General features: G+C 34.0%; 1 protein-coding gene across 1 annotated transcript; it reads right to left on the reverse strand.

Annotated features, from left to right (window-relative positions):
- Window positions 1–11302: 11302 nt before the first annotated feature.
- On the reverse strand, window positions 11303–11677 carry LOC139864014 (uncharacterized). Its single transcript, XM_071852606.1, has one exon. The coding sequence runs from the start codon at window positions 11675–11677 to the stop codon at window positions 11303–11305; it is 375 nt and encodes a 124-aa protein (XP_071708707.1).
- Between the last annotated feature and the right edge of the window lie 6545 nt (window positions 11678–18222).

Raw genomic sequence — 18222 nt, forward strand, 5'->3', positions numbered from 1 at the left:
TGTCTTTGCACTCAAATTATGGAGACATTATTTGTATGGGACTAAGAACACTATCTTCACCGACCACAAGAGCCTCCAGCACATCTTTGATCAGAAGCAACTGAATATGTGACAGCGTCGATGGATCGAGACGCTAAACGACTATGATTGTGAACTTCGTTATCATCCTGGCAAGGCCAATGTTGTAGCTAACGCTTTGAGCCAAAAGGAGAGGATGGCACCTCTTCGTGTTAGGGCTCTAAACATCACCATCCATTCATACCTCAACAGTCAGATCCGAGTAGCCCAAGTTGAGGCTCTCAAGGAGGAGAATATATCTCATGAACATTTGAACATACTTGTCTCTCGATTCGAGGTTAGGGAGTCTGGACTCCGGTGTTATGCCGGAAGAATTTGGGTACCTCTTTATGGAGATCTACGAAACCTTATACTTGATGAAGCACAAATCGAGATATTCGATTCATCCTGGAGCGGGCAAAATGTACAACGACCTTAAAGAACAGTTTTGGTGGCCAAATCTTAAGAAGGACGTTGCGACTTATGTTGGTAAGTGTTTGACTTGCTTGAAGGTTAAAGCCGAGCATCAGAGACCTTCTGGGTTACTTCAAAAACTGGAAATCCCGCAATGGAAGTGGGAAAGGATCACAATGGATTTCATCACCAAGCTACCAAGGACGGTGGGCGGATACGATACCATCTGGGTTATCGTTGACCGTCTTACCAAATCTGCACACTTCTTGGCTATGAAGGAAACGGATACGATGGAGAGACTTGCTCAATTATACATCAAAGAGGTTGTATCTCGTCATGGTGTACCTTTATCTATCATCTCCGATCGCGATCCCCGTTTTTCTTATAGATTTTGGCGTTCTTTGCAAGAAGCCATGGGGACTCGTCTTAACATGAGTACTACTTATCACCCTCAGACTGACGGGTAAAGTGAACGAAAGATTCAGACATTGGAAGACATGTTGCGTGCATGTGTCATTGATTTTGGAAAGGCCTGGGAAAGGCATTTGCCACTCGCTGAATTTTCTTACAATAACAGTTATCACTCAAGCATTAATGCCGCACCTTTTGAAGCATTGTATGGCACTAAGTGCCGATCTCCTATTTATTGGGCCGAAGTAGGCGAAAAACAAATCACCGGACCCGAGGTAGTCCACGAAACGACGGAAAAGATTGCTCAGATTCAAGCGAGACTTAAGACTGCCCGTGATCGTCAGAAGAGTTATGCTGACCTTAAACGTAAAGACTTTGAATTCAACGTGGGCGATCATAAAATGTTGAAGGTTTCACCTTGGAAAGGTGTGATTCGCTTTGGAAAACGTGGAAAGTTAAACTCACGATACATTGGTCCTTTTGAAATCTTGGAACGCGTTGGACCCGTTGCTTACCGTTTGGATCTACCGGCACAATTGAGCTCAGTTCATCCTACCTTCCACGTGTCGAACTTGAAGAAGTGCCTTGCTGCACCCGAACTTATCATACCACTTGAATAACTTACTATTGATGACAAACTCCACTTTGTGGAAGAGCCTGTTGAAATTATGGACCGTGAGGTCAAGACTTTGAAACGCAACAAGATTCCGATCGTCCGGGTACGATGGAATGCCAAATGAGGACCTGAGTTTACTTGGGAGCGAGAGGATCAAATGATGCGGAAGTATCCTCACTTTTTTCCGACTCCTCCATCTACCTCAGCTTAAATTTCGGGACGAAATTTTCTTTAACAGGTGGGTAATGTAACGACCCTGGTTTTTCCAACGTTTATTTATTAATAATTATTATTATTAATACGTGTGATTAAACGAATGTATGTTATTACATTTACATGTTGCCATGATTGCCCGTACTTGACTTTAATTGCCCGAAACATCTTTGTGACACACGAAACTTACACGAATAATATTTTCAAGTATTATTTACATTTATGATTAAGTTTTATTAATCATTTTGATTAACTATGGTTATTAATTAGTTACATGGGCTTTAATTGGATTAATTTGTTAATTAATTGAACTTGGGCCTTAATTAGTGTTAATGGACTTAAGAAGCCCACCCTACCTCTTTTATGGATTAATTAAGCCCATTACTTCATGTAAGTAGTCCATTTAACTATAACTAGTTTGATTAAGGTAAATGGGAATCTAGTTACTTGTTCTTCCCATGTAAACACCCTTAGTATCCAACCTTTTAAGGCTTTAACATGCTTAATCTTGTGGACAATCCCCTCCCTCCCTTTTTCACCTAAACTGTCGGCCTAAGTAACTCAAGAGGGAGTTTTTATTTCATTTATTTTGTATTACTTCTAATCACATTTCTCTCATTCAAACACACACAAAAAAAACACTTCCAACTTTCTCTCTTTTCTCTTTAGTTCTTGAAAGTAACTTGAAGCTTTTCTTCCTTTCTTTTTCCATGTAAAACCGTAGCAAGCTACACATTCTTCATCATCATCTTTTGTTTATTGTTACTAGTCTTTGATTATTATTTACTTACTTGTAGTTACTTGTTGTTGATTATTACTCATCCTTAGTTGTTTACTTAATATTTTCAAGAATCAACTCATTAGTTTGATTCTCCATATTATCTTGTCTTTACAAGAACAAACAAGAACATAAGCTTTCTAGTTATGTTCTACACTTGTTGTTTTAAAAAGATTTAAGTTCATGTGTTGTGAAAGCATACTTGTAATTCATGTTAGTAAACTTTAAAGTTTACTTTCTTAAAGATCAAACATTAGTTTGAATCTTTAAAGTATGAACAACCCATGAACTAGTTACTTGTTTACTTAGCTTGTTTCTTTATATTATGCACTTTAAATTCATGTTTGTTGGTTAAGATTGGTCAAGTGTTACTAGTTAACTTTGATCTCATTAATCTTGAACTAAAAGTTAACTTTAAAAGTTCAAGAACATGTAAGTAAGTTTTCTTTAATTATAACTTTGTACACTTATGTTAGATCTAGACTTTTGAGTCTTGGATCTTCAAGATCAAACTAAGAACTATGTTCTACAACTTAAGATCTTGATTTCATAAGTTCACTTTCAAGTTTGTAACTTATTATTAGTTTTAATGTTCATGTATGTGTTAGATCTAAGACTTTGATGTAACTTTGGTTCATCAAAACACTTGCAACACTTAAGTGAGTTGTGCTTCATGTCTTAGACTTATACTAGGGTTATGATGGTCAAACCTTAGTGAAAATGATGCAAACACATCAACAAGTTGTACACTTGAAGCTATATGCATCAAGGATGAGAACCATGATAAGCATCGAGCACCAAGAACCACCGGAACCTACTGACCCTACTATTTTACTATTACTCTGTCTGACCCGTATGACCTGGGCTACTGTAATTATGATTTTCAGATAGCTCTATTCGAGTAGATAACTTTTCATATAGGACTCGTCTTAATCTGAGTTACGTTTTAGGATTTATGGCCCTCCGATCGTCACTATGTCCATTTAACGTTGTGCTGAAAATTCTGACCTACTCGCACTTAGACCGTCGCCACGGTCAAACGAAGACGAGTTTGCTTCTGTACTTTTTACCACAACTAAAGGACTCATATACGGAGCCATGGCCACTGGTCTCACCTTATTTTAGTAGGTGTACAGGCCGTGGTGACTGACCGAACTCAGCCTTTGTTTTAAACTCCTTTCATGGACGAAACTTACTTTACACCTTTTGTTTAAAGATGAATGATGATGACCTTTAAGACCTTATTTACATACTTTTAAACCTTTTCGGACGATTTACTGACTTAGTACTATTTGACTTAGGTTGAGGACCTGTTTGGACAACCTTCATTACTTGCTTACTTTCCGAGTCATACTTTACCGCTACTTTATCATTGTGAGTTATAGCATTCCCTTTTTACTTTAACTTATTTTGGGAACTGAGAATACATGCGGATTTTATGTTTTAAATACTAGGCATGAGTACTTAAACTTTATATATGTGTGGGTTATATAACGGCAGAAACATTCCCTTTAGCTCGGTAACGTTTAGTCATTGGTTTTTGAACCGGTGAACGCGAATCTTAGATATGGATACATAGGGTTTGACATCCCCACTCGGGCTAGTAGCACTAGCATTTAACGAGTGTTTAATACTTCGTAAACATACGCACTTGCCAAGTGTACTTTCAGGGGGTATAAACGTTAAGTTAGTTACCAAGTGCCCACGGTTAACATATACTTTATCATACTGTTTTGAAACGCTCTTTGTAGCACTGAAATCTCGTGTCCTACCTTACATGCTGTTATACTTAAACTATAGCTCACCAACCTTTGTGTTGGCATTTTTAAGCATGTTTTTCTCAGGTGCTTAAGGTTATTTGCTTCCGTTGTCGTGCTAGTTTGCCGTAGACACCCGCTGCTCTAGTGTTATCACCGCATGAACTGTTTATCTTGCATTAAAACTTTAATACTTTTGAACTATGTTTTGTAACGACCTAAGGGTCACATACATTTATTCATGCTTACTATTCGTAGAAGCATACTGTTGGTGTAAAACAATTGACGTCGGTTATGACATCATCTTTTTATCGTGAATGCAACTTCTTTTATCAAAGCATATAGTACTTAACCTTGTAATGATCCTGTTGTTGATGATTTGTACACGATGGTTTTGTACGGGGCATCACACCTACCTCGCACGCATATGCTCGTGCGCTTCTTTAATTGCTTCTGCTAAAGTATTGGGGACCTTCATGCACAGACGCTTCCATAGGGTAAGATGTCTTTCCCTGCAGAGCCCATGACTAAACCCGAACACTATTTGGCTTTCTGGCAGACCCGCCATCTTAGATACTTACTTTGTATAGCGATCAATAAACTGACCAAGAGATTCTCTTGTCCCTTGCCTAATATCATGACACTCTACATGCACCCTCTTTAGAGCGCGCATGTTATGGAAATTCAGCAGGAAGCGGCGCGAAGATCTCTATACGAGCTACCGAGGGGAGATGATAAATTTTTGAACCATTCTCTCGCAACACCTTGAAGTAAAGTTAGAAATTTAAGACACTTGATTTCATCATTCCACGCTTTTGCACGGGTAGTCCCTTCATATCTTTGTAAAAAATATCGGAATCCGTCGTGCCATCGTACCATCCCATACTCAACGGGATAACTGGTGGTGACGAGGGCACGTAGTTAGCGATGTGGGGTGCGAACTTTTCATTAACAGGTGCGACCTCCATAAAAGGTTTAACTTTATGGCCCATCATCCCGGCATAAATTTTTTTTAAGATTTCTTCGCCCCGGTTAGGCACGTTGAATGCCTTGGCATATTCATCTGGCACTGCTCCAGCGAAGATGTTGAGCAAAATTTCATGACTCTTCTTTCTATCCTCATGCGCAGAACTGCAGGGGTGCTCGGACGAACGACCTGGGTAAAGAAAGTAGAAATTTTTGGGATCGGCGGGGTATCTCACCGGAAGTGCACATTATCAAGTGGAGTCTTGACATTTGTCGGCTCGTTGAGCTCGATGTTTTCCTTGTACAACCACTCGCATGGACTTACAAGTGTCATGATCCGCCTAGTATTAACTGTTGACTTTGGCATTGAATATATAGGGATAAACCCCACCGTTGTAATTGGGGTTTCCTTCTTGAATCCAGCTTCTTCGTCTTCTTCGTCATCCTCATCACTTGGCATCCAATATGCAGGTTTCTTAGGTGGAACCTCTTCGAATACAAGTGGGATAGTGTTTGACGACTTTTTTGCTTTCTCAGAGGACTTGTCTCCCCTTACATCAGGTTTCTTTTGTGAAGTAGGTGTTTTCTCCTGGTTTTTTGGTCCGGTCAGGCCGAATGCCTGATGAAGGACTGATCATTACCAGACTTGTTTCGTCCTCCCATAGCTTTGTACCTGTTACAGGAACGAACCATAAAAAGATCAGAAGCTTGAAAGTTAATCGTTCATAACAAACAAACTCCTTATGCAGTTCTATTTATGGTCCCACAGATGGCGCCATTTGATCGAACATAATTCTATCGCAGAGGACTGATCATATGTTGAGTACCATGAGGGAGTGTTTAAGAACATTATAGTGTTAATCTCCGGTCAATGGTTACCGTGGATAACCCTTATTGAGATGTTGATCTACAAAAGGGTGATTAACGACTTAGTTCACCATTAATGGCTTAGCCGTAATAATGGCCACTTGGGTGGTTTTGTAGGGTTACAGTTCATAATGAACATACCTGTTACCGTGAAGTGTTTTATAGATGCAATCGTTAGTCAAGTAATACAGAAAACGGTGATTGTTATTCGATCCTTCTGAGCTAGGTTTAGGGTTATATTTATAGCTAAACCCTAACCCTAGATGTATCCTTAAATGACTCTAGATCCTCCCATATCAATCCCATAAATATAGGAATTATAGTTAGGAACATGATTTCAATTATTTCAGGATAAGATATGATTCATTAGCCATCTTACTTATTTACTAAGCAAGAGTTTACCGGATGCGCGCAATAGACACAATGCGGGACATGGTATACGTGCAACTAGCACGTGATACGCAAGATGCACTAGGCGCAGAGGTACGCGTATCATTACTCGTGTTGTCGAGCTAGCAACGAAAGAGAAGTGGTATCTGCATAAGATTGAAACTTTAACCAATTCCGAGACAGCCTTAAAAGAACAGCTTCAAATAATCAACAATGAAACGAGGCGCATTGCTGCAGGTATGCCAAAGATTGTGAAGAGTGCCTTTAGTTCTGAAGCACTGACCAGATCATTCGTTTAGTTTATTACCATTGCGCTAGATGTTGAACGGATAAAGTTCCTTGAAACACTGAAGAAAAAGGTGCCTAATTTTCCTGATCCACTGCTGGATGTTATTACTTCACAATTGAAGCCAGATGCTATTGATAGGGTTAGAGTAGTAGGGGATCAAATAGAGCATTTGTCATTCCCTGAATTAGAAAGTGTGTGTAATAACCCTTCTGTGACGACCCAAAAATTTCCGACCAAATTTAAACTTAATCTCTATATGGTTTCGACATGATAAGCAAAGTCTACTAAATTGAATTTCAATTTTTTTTTTGAACTTATTTATGAAATCATTTGACCTTCGACCAGTTCCGACGATTCACGAACAATTAATTGTAACTTGATAGGTGTGTATATATATATATATATATATATACACATTTATAAATAATAATTGGAAACATAATTTTAAATATTGTATATTATTGTTACTAAAATTTATTTATGTAAATAAAAATAAAAAAAGGATATTATAATAATTATTATTTAAAATATATCTCTATATATAAATAAAGTATATTAAAAATAAATATTAAATGATTGTAATACTCGTTTGATGTTTCGATTGATATTAAGCAAGTTAAATTCAAACTTATGTAGTTTTAAAGTAAATGGTGATCCGAAAATGAGTTATATAAATTATAGGCTTACTTAAAATATATTTAGGAACTAATTGTTGAATTTTAAAACTTTTTATATTTTACTTAGGGTTGGGAGTGAGTAATTAATGTAATTTTTATTTGGTAGTTACTGACTGAATTCTATACCATAATGACTGATATAAATAAAGATTATTACAGTAAAAATTTAGAATTTTTCTGAATACTTTTATCCGCCACTGATTAACAACGGAGTACGATATAATATCAGTAATTTTAGCGTCGGCAGAGAAACAAAAAAATTCATCCGTGACTTGATTTAATAATTAATGGAGTCACTGTTTTTGTCACTCTTTACATATATTGCAAAATTACATACATGCATATAATATAGATTCACATATACATCAACTAATCACTTACACCCACTACTACTTTTCCTGACTCCTATTATGTGATATTAAATCATCAAACACCACACAAACAATTGATCATCTATCACATATTTTTCTTTTACTACACCTACTCTCATTAACTTAACCCACCTTTAAAATCACCAATGAAACCCACTCAAGATAGCCACCTCTAAACCAAACGAACCCTTCATGTTTCATTATTTTATTTTTTTTCTTTTTTCCATCTTTCCTTTTGTTTTTCTGTGACAGCCAAAACCCAAAATGAACCACAAACTTCGAATCTACTTCCTTCTTCTTCTCTGTCGTGATCATCCTAACACCTTCAATTATTTCTGTTTCTTTGTTGATCACTACAACCGGCCACTTCCATCCAATCATAACCGCCACCATCAACAACCGTCACCTAGTTCTTTCTCTCTCTTCTCTCGATCAAGAAACCCACCATCATAACCTCTGTATTTTTTTTGTTCATCTTCAACCATCGACCAAACTGCTGCTATATTTCTGTCCTAACACCACACAATCACCACCTACAGCCACTGCTGTAGCTGTTATTATTTTTCTGAACAAAACACGCCACCCTCATCATCATAGAACCCAAAAACCCATTTGTGAATTGTTGCTACTGCTGCATATGGTGATGACGATGGATATGATGGATGATGATGTGACGGTGATATGATGATGGTGACGATGAAGAATGATGGTAGGATGATGAAATGGAAAAGATGATCATGATGTTAAAAGATGATAAAAATTGATGAAGATGATGAATCGTGATTTTTATGATGATACCGTTTGTTCAGCTGGGTGTTCCTGTCCTTTTCTATTTTTATTTTAAACATCGATGAAGCAGCTACCATAATTTGATCAGGCTGATGTAACTCGCTTCTGTTTCTTCTATTATAACGATATTAAATGATATGGTGAAGGTAATGAGCAACGATGGTGAAATGATTAGTTTATGATTATAATTATGATTATGTTAAAATTATGATTATGATGATAATTAGTGTGATGGCGATGTTAATTGTAAATATGATAGATATGGGTGGAAGATGGGTATTATAGATGATGATAAAGGTTGAATGAGGATGATGATGATTCTGTAAAATATAAAATGATGATAATGGTGGCAGAGACATTCGATTTAAAGAAGTTAAGGTGTTAGTTAATTCAAGGAAGTAACAAACGTATCAATGGTTCAGGGTGTTAGTTGGTTTACGGGTTGGTTGTGAGTTCGATCCCAGGCTACAATAAATTTTTTTTTATGATTATATTGGTGCATGTTACTGTAGTAGACCAACTACACAAGCCCAACTCGATCATCTAAACTGCTAATGCTTGCTGGGCCGTTTTGGTTTTCTACTCGAGTTAAATCATGTAAACCCAACGATAACAGGGTAAAATAATTAAATATGGGGAAAAACTCAAAACAGTTGAACAATTAGTTGGTTAAGGGTGTTTGTGATTAACGAGAGGTCGTGGGTTCGAGCCCGGGCATAGGCATTATTTTTGGAACTTTTTCTTGAGGTAGTTTTACTTATTATTATTATTTTTATTAGTATTATCATTATTATTATTATTATTATTATTATTATTATTATTATTATTATTATTATTATTATTATTATTATTATTATTATTATTATTATCATCATCATTATTATCATTGTTATTAAAAGTATCATTATAATAAAAATTATCATAAAAATTATCATTTTTATTAAAACTATCATTTTATTTATGATTATTAGTACTATTATTATTATTTTTATCACTAACATGATTTTTATTATTAACATTATTTTGTCAAGTAAATAATACATAAAAACATATTTGATACATAATTATAAGGAATAAACACACTAAAATTCATTATATAAATATTACATACAAAATTTTTTTGATTACTTATATACATATTCATATAACTATATGAATAAATATTAATTTTTATTATATACAAAATAAATATATATAACAGATAATTTAAGATAAATAATATATATATTGGGATTTAGTATAAATTCTATATAAACTACAACACTAAATATATAAATAACATATAATTACTAGATCGAATTATTTGATTTTTCATTATATGTTTTAATATATATAACTGATTTAGGTTCGTGAATCTGAGGCCAACCCTGCATTGTTCAGAATTATCGTATGCATATTTTTACAATAAAATATCGTATTGTGAGTTTCATTTGCTCCCTTTTTAAATACTTTTGCAATATATATTTTTGGGACTGAGAATACATGCGCTGTTTTTATAACTGTTTTACGAAATAGACACAAGTAATCGAAACTACATTCTATGGCTGGATTATTAAACCGAATATGCCCCTTTTTAGTCTGGTAATCTAAGAATTAGGGAACAGACACCCTAATTGACGTGAATCCTAAAGATAGATCTATTGGGCCCAATAGGCCCCATCCAAAGTACCGGATGCTTTAGTACTTCGAATTTATCATGTCCGAAGGGAGTCCCGGAATGATGGGGATATTCTATATGCATCTTGTTAAGGTCGGTTACCAGGTGTTCACTATATGAATTATTTTATTTCTATGCAGTTTGCGAAATGCCTGATATGAGATTTATGTTTATGGAAAAATGAAATCTTGTGGTCTATTAAAATTATGGAAATGATCGATTATGATAAACTAATGAACTCACCAACCTTTTGGTTGACACTTTAAAGCATGTTTATTCTCAGGTATTAAAAAAATATTCCGCTGTGCATTAACTCATTTTAAGGATATTACTTGGAGTCATTCATGGCATATTTTGAAAGACGTTGCATTCGAGTTGAGTTCATCAAGATTATTATTAAGTCAATTATAGTTGGATATATTATGAAATGGTATGCATGCCTTCAACTTTTGATGAAATGAAAGTTTGTCTTTTGAAAACGAATGCAATGTTTGTAAAAGGTATCATATAGAGGTCAAGTACCTCTCGATGTAACCAAATGTAATGTATTCGTCCCGATGGATTAGGACGGGTTGTTATACCTTCTACATCGGTGGACGATATTTTGAATTTGAAATTGTGATATGTAATGTTGTATTATGTTTGGAATATGAATGGTTAATATATATATATATTCTATTACTTTGTAGTTGTTGTGCCAAAGATTTACATGTTTGATTATAAGAATCAAATATGGTGGCTAGTCATGCATTATTTCTAGTTTTTTACGTCACGACGGTCATAGATACAATCTATTACCTGGATGCTCAACGGAGTTCTATGTCATCCGCTGCCATTTCAACCCTTTGTGTATGATTGAACTTCTGCTACCGAGAACAAATTCTCTTCTGTGGGGATGAATGACACACAAGTTTGTGAGATCTGATTAAAAATCCTTGGCCGGATAAAAAAAATGAATATTGTGTTATAAGAATAATTGTTTCAATTCTTATTACTTAAATAAATTTTTTCATTTATGATTGCATCTCATATTCATAATAGTTGATCAGGCTATTTGAATATGCAATAATACGCATAAAATTTCTTTAAACTCATTGCATTCCATGTTCGCTGCATTTCTTCGCCGGAAGGCGCTGCAAGGGTATAGGATCCATTAGGATGTGCCCGTATGATCTTGTATGGCCCTTCCCATCGTGGCCCCAACTTCCCTTGTTTTGCTTGTCTGCTTGCTTCATTGTCCCTTAACACCAAAGCTCCTTCTTTGAATTGCACATGCTTTACCCTTTTATTGTAATATTTTGTCATTCGCTGCTTAGCATCCGCTTGACGGATAGCGGCCATGATACGCCTCTCTTCCAACAAGTTCAAATTTTTCCGCAAGACGGATGAATTGTTTTCAACATCAAATGCCAAAACCCTATGCATTGGTACACGGATTTTGAAAGGACCCGTTCATATAGATTATAAACGATTCACAATAGTTGATTACATTGCGTGGTTCTGACCTCTATATGTTACATTTGACAAACATTGCATTCTTTTTAAAAGACAACTTTCATGTCAATGAAAGTTTACAAAATGCATACCAATGATACTATAATGTTTCCCAAATATGTTTGACTAATCTAACATTCATCTATCAACAATCTTTTTGAACTCAAATGATTTGAATGCAACGTCTTTTGAAATATGCCATGAATGACTCCAAATAATATCTTTAAAACGAGTAAATGCACAACGGGAGATTTCTTTAATACCTGAGAATAAACATGCTTAAAAGTGTCAACCAAAAGGTTGGTGAGTTCATTTGTTTATCAATATCAATCATTTCCATCATTTTAATAGCCCACAAGATTTAATTTTTATAGTTAACTGCAGGAACACTCATCTGCAAAAATTATCATACATGAATACTCATATGTATAAAAATCATTCATACTATTAAACACCTGGTAACCGACATTAACAAAATGCATCTAGAATATCCCCAAATGAGATGACCCGTCCTAATTCATAAGGACGAATACAATAACATATGCTTACATTGCGAGTTATTTGACCTCTATATGATACATTTTACAAACATTGCATTCGTTTTTGAAAGACAAACTTTCATTACATCAAAAGTTGACAGGCATGCATACCATTTCATAATATCCAAACTATAAATGACCTAATCTGTCATTTACTTAATAAAAATCTTTATTGAACTCAACGACTTGAATGCAACGTCTTTTGAAATATGTCATGAATGATTCCAAGTAATATCTATAAAATGAGCAAATGCACAGCGGAAGATTTCTTTAATACCTGAGAATAAACATGCTTAAAATTGTCAACCAAAAGGTTGGTGAGTTCATTAGTTTGTCATAATCATTCATTTCCATCATTTTAATAGACCACAAGATTTGCGATATTTAATTGTACACGTAACCCGAGTACAAAATAGTACGCATAACCTGCGAATTAAAAATCATTCATATGGTGAACGCTTGATAACCAAACTAATAGGATGCATATAGAATATCCCCATCATTCCGGGACTCTCATCGGATATGATAATCGAAGTACTAAAGCATTAGTACCCAGAATGGGACTTGTCAAGGTCCATAGATCTATCTTTAGGATTCACGTCAATTGGTGGCAATTATAATAAACACCAATTCTTAGGCTACCAAGCTAAAAAGGGGCATATTCGATTCGATAATCCAACCATAGAATGTAGTTTTGATTACTTGTGTCTATTTCGTAAAACTTTTATAAAAGCAGCGCATGTATTCTCAGTGCCAAAAATATATATTGCAAAAGCATTTAAAACTGGAGTAATGAAACTCACAATACTGTATTTTGTAGTAAAAATACATATGATGGCATTGAACATGTAGTGACCCAGACTTTTCCATGTTTATATATATTAAATAAAATTGATATTTTCATGATTAAGTGTTTCCAACATGTTAAGCAATCAAACTTATTAAGACTTGATTAATTGAAATAGGTTTCATATAGACATTTGATCACCCAAGTTGACCGGCGATTCACGAACTTTAAACTTGTAAAAACTATATGATGACACACACACACACACACACACATATATATATATATATATATATATATATATATATATATATATATATATATATATATATATATATATATATATATATATATATATATATATATATATATATATATATATAACATGATAGTATGATAACTAAGTATCTCACTAGGTATATTAACAATGAGTGATATACATAAAAATGAGTTTATTGAATTAAGAAACTCGAAATGATATATATAACGATTATCGTTATATACAACGTCTTACTAAATACCTATGAATCATATTAATATATTGATACACTATGATAAACATGATAAATGATAAGTAAACATATCATTAAGTGTATTCACAATGAACTACATATGTAAAAACAAGACTACTAACTTAAGGATTTCGAAACGAGACATATATGTAACGATTATCGTTGTAACGACATTTAAATGTATATATATCATATTAAGATATATTAATACATCATAATATCATGATAATGTAATAATTTAACATCTCATTAGATATAATAAACAATGTGTTAACAATATTTAACAAGATCGTTAACTTAAAGGTTTCAAAACAACACTTACATGTAACGACTAAAGATGACTTAACGACTCAGTTAAAATGTATATACATGTAGTATTTTAATATGTATTCATAAACTTTTGAAAGACTTCAAGACACTTATCAAAGTACTTCTACTTAACAAAAATGCTTACAATTACATCCTCGTTCATTTTCATCCACAATTCTACTCGTATGCACCCGTGTTCGTACTCGTACAATACCCAGCTTCTAAATGTATTTACTATTGGTATATACACTTTAATGATCAGCTCTTAGCAGCCCTTGTGAGTCACCTAACACATGTGGGAACCATCATTTAACATCTAGCAAGAAATATCTAACAAAACAACAAACTAATGGAGACTATATGACACCATACAATTCACGTTTTCTAACACTCTCACAAACACTTTCACTTTTCAATTTTTATGCATCAAACTAAAATCTCTCAAGTATTCTTCCATTGTTCTAAGTGTTCTTCATCATCTTTAACAAAATCTACCTCAATCTAGTTCATAAATCCATACATAAATCAAGTTATAAAACAACTACTCAAGAACACACCAACAACACTTCCAAGTTTGCTAGCTTACTTCCAATCTTGCAAATCCACTTTGAGTGATCATCCAATCTCAAGAAATCTTTTTTATTTACATTAATATATCTTTCTAATACAAGGTAATACTCATATTCAATATTTGATTCAATTTCTATAACTATAACAATCTTATTTCGAGTGGAAATCTTACTTGAACTTGTTTTCGTGTCATGATTCTACTTCAAGAACTTTCAAGCCATCCAAGGATCCTTTGAAGCTAGATCTATTTTTCTCATTTCCAGTAGGTTTATCCATAAAACTTGAGGTAGTAATGATGTTCATAACATCATTCGAATCATATATATAAAACTATCTTATTCGAAGGTTTAAACTTGTAATCACTAGAACATAGTTTAGTTAATTCTAAACTTGTTCGCAAAAAAAAGTTAATCCTTCTAACTTGACTTTTAAAATCAACTAGACACATGTTATATATCTATATGATATGCTAACTTAATAATTTAAAACCTGAAAACACGAAAAACACCGTAAAACCGGATATACGCCGTCGTAGTAACACCGCGGGCTGTTTTTGGTTAGTTAATTAAAAACCATGATAAACTTTGATTTAAAAGCTATTATTCTGGGAAAATGATTTTTCTTATGAACATGAAACTATATCCAAATATCATGGTTAAACTCAAAGTGAAAGTATGTTTTCCAAAACGGTCATCTAGACGTCGTTCTTTCGACTGAAATGACTACCTTTACAAAAATGACTTGTAATCTGTATTTCTGACTATAAACTTATACTTTTTCTGTTTAGATTCATAAACTTAAGTTCAATATGAAAACATAGCAACTCGAATAACTCAAAACGGATTTAAAACGAAGAAGTTATGGGTAAAACAAGATTGGATAATTTTGCTTGTTGTAGCTACGTGAAAATTGGTAACAAATCTATATTAATCATATCCTAGCTAACTTATATTGTATTATACATGTATTCTAATATATTATGTAATCTTGGGATACCATAGACACGTATGCAATTGTTTTGACATATCATATCGATCCATGTATATATATTATTTGGAACAACCATAGACACTCTATATGCAGTAATGTTTAATTAGCTATACAGGGTTAAGGTTGATTCCAAAAATATATATACTTTGAGTTGTGATCTAGCCTGAGACGTGTATACACTGGGTCATGGATTGATTCAAGATAATATATATATATATCGATTTATTTCTGTACATCTAACTGTGGACAACTAGTTGTAGGTTACTAACGAGGACAACTGACTTAATAAACTTAAATCATTAAAAAGTATTAAAAATGTTGTAAATATATTTTGAACATACTTTGATATATATGTACATATTTGTTATAGGTTCGTGAATCGACCAGTAGCCAAGCCTTACTTCCCGACGAAGTAAAAATCTGTGAAAGTGAGTTATAGTCCCACTTTTAAAATCTAATATTTTTGGGATGAGAATACATGTAGTTTTATAAATGTTTTATGAAATAGACACAAGTAATTGAAACTACATTATATGGGTGAATGATCGAAGCCGAATATGCCCCTTTTGCCTGGTAGCCCAAGAATTAGTAAACCGATCTACTAATTGACGCGAATCCTAAAGACAGACCTATTGGGCCTAACGAACCCCATCCAAAGTACCGGATGCTTTAGTACTTCGAATTCATTTTTTTATCATGTCCGAAGGATTTCCTGGACTGATAGGGGATATTCTTATATGCATCTTGTTAATATCGGTTACCAGGTGTTCACCATATGAATGATTTTTATCTCTATGTATGGGATGTATATTGAAATATGAAATCTTGTGGTCTATTATTACGATTTGATAAATATATAGGCTAAACCTATAATTCACCAACATTTTTGTTGACGTTTAAAGCATGTTTATTCTCAGGTGATTATTAAAAGATTCCGCTGTTGCATGCTAAAATATGGACAAGATTCGGTGTCAGCATGATTGTATAATATTGTTTAAAACTGCATTCGAGATTTACTTTGTTGTAACATATTAATATTGTAAACCAATACATATTGGTAGTGTGTAAGTGTGATATTTTTAGATTATCATTTCTTGATAATCTAGGTGGTGTCTTTTTAAACTTGTCGATAAAATAAAGGTTATGGTTTGTTTTAAAAACGAATGCAGTCTTTGAAAAACGTCTCATCTAGAGGTCAAAACCTCGCAAAGAGATCAATTAATATGAAACGTTTATAATTGATATGAACGGGACATTTCAGTTGGTATCCGAACGTTGGTGTGTCTTATCGAGTTTGTTAGAATGCATTAGTGAGTCTGGACTTCGACCGTGTTTTTCTTCAAAAACGATTGCTTAACATTTTTTTGTTGGAAACTATATATTATTAACATGTAAATATTATGTGATATATTAATCTCTTAACGTTTTTGATATTGTGTGATAGATTTCTACCTCTAGTACAAATCCCATCGACTCACCTAATAATAATGAAGAGTCGAATATATTTTGGAAAGATTCACGAATTCCCGAAGAGGAACCGGAAGAGGAGGAACCGGAAGAAGAAGAGGTACCGGAGGAAGAAATATTGATACCTACAGTAAATCGATTAAATAAAAGAAAATCCTCAACCAACAGACCAAAGTTAATAATGGTCAATGGTGTATCCGCCGAGGAAGCAAAATATTGGGAAGATTACCAATTTTCTGATGAATCGGATCCCGATGAGGATTCCGATGATGTTATAGAAATTACCTCGACCCAATTTAATAAAGCAAAAGAAAATAATAAGGGAAAAGGTATAAAAATAGAGAAACCTGATTCCAATCCCGATGAACTTTATATGTATCAGCAACATCCGTACTTCCTAAATTGTAACAATAACCCGGGAACCTCTAAACCACCAGGTTTTTCTAAACCATTGTGGAAAACGACAGCTCGTATTAGAGGAACACCATATATCCCTAGAAACCAGTAATTCAGATTAGAGGGTTGTAATCATGTTGTGTATTATATGTATTATAATGTGCTGTAATTTTATGTTCTATGTAAAAATTGGTTGTATTTAATTGTTAATTATCTTTTAAGAATCTAATCCTTGTCTATTTTACAGTATAAAAACATAAAATGGACGTTAAGGGTAGACAACCGAATATTTTAGAAGACGTACCAGAGGATATGATTGATGAAATCTTGTCTAGAGTCGGTCAGAATTCAGCAGCACAATTAGTTATGGCGAAATTAACTTGTCAACATTTGAAAGACCTTCCAGAAATGCCTTAGTTTATAGCTTTCCTTTGATAGTTGGGGTATATCACATTGGGGAGACCGTAAGTTGGGAACCCAAATGCAATTTTACGCTACGGGTTAAGAACCTATTTTGACTCAACATATCCCAACATAGGATTTCGTGAGTTAGAAAGAGCTTCTAACATGCAACATAAAGAAGCATGTTATGCTTACGGGTTAGTGATGTTCGCTTCTTACCAAAGTGAGAAAAAGAACATCGGATTACAACTTTTAAATAAAACCTTCCCACAATTGACGGATTCAGTAGTTGGGGTGAGAAACAAGGTTTTTAGATTATTATAGGGCTGTTGGACATTACGAAACCCTCGTCCTTTTGACAACATTACAACATGCTGCCTAGCCAATGGTCATAACGGTTACTTTCCACAAGACCAAGGATGGGAAATCGTCTTAGTAAAACCAGAATGCATGACTTGTTTCTGGACTTATGAATTACGTGTCTTTATTACCTTTGCTGAACGA

This window comes from Rutidosis leptorrhynchoides, chromosome 8 (assembly GCF_046630445.1).
Source record: "Rutidosis leptorrhynchoides isolate AG116_Rl617_1_P2 chromosome 8, CSIRO_AGI_Rlap_v1, whole genome shotgun sequence".
Classification (NCBI taxonomy): domain Eukaryota; kingdom Viridiplantae; phylum Streptophyta; class Magnoliopsida; order Asterales; family Asteraceae; genus Rutidosis; species Rutidosis leptorrhynchoides.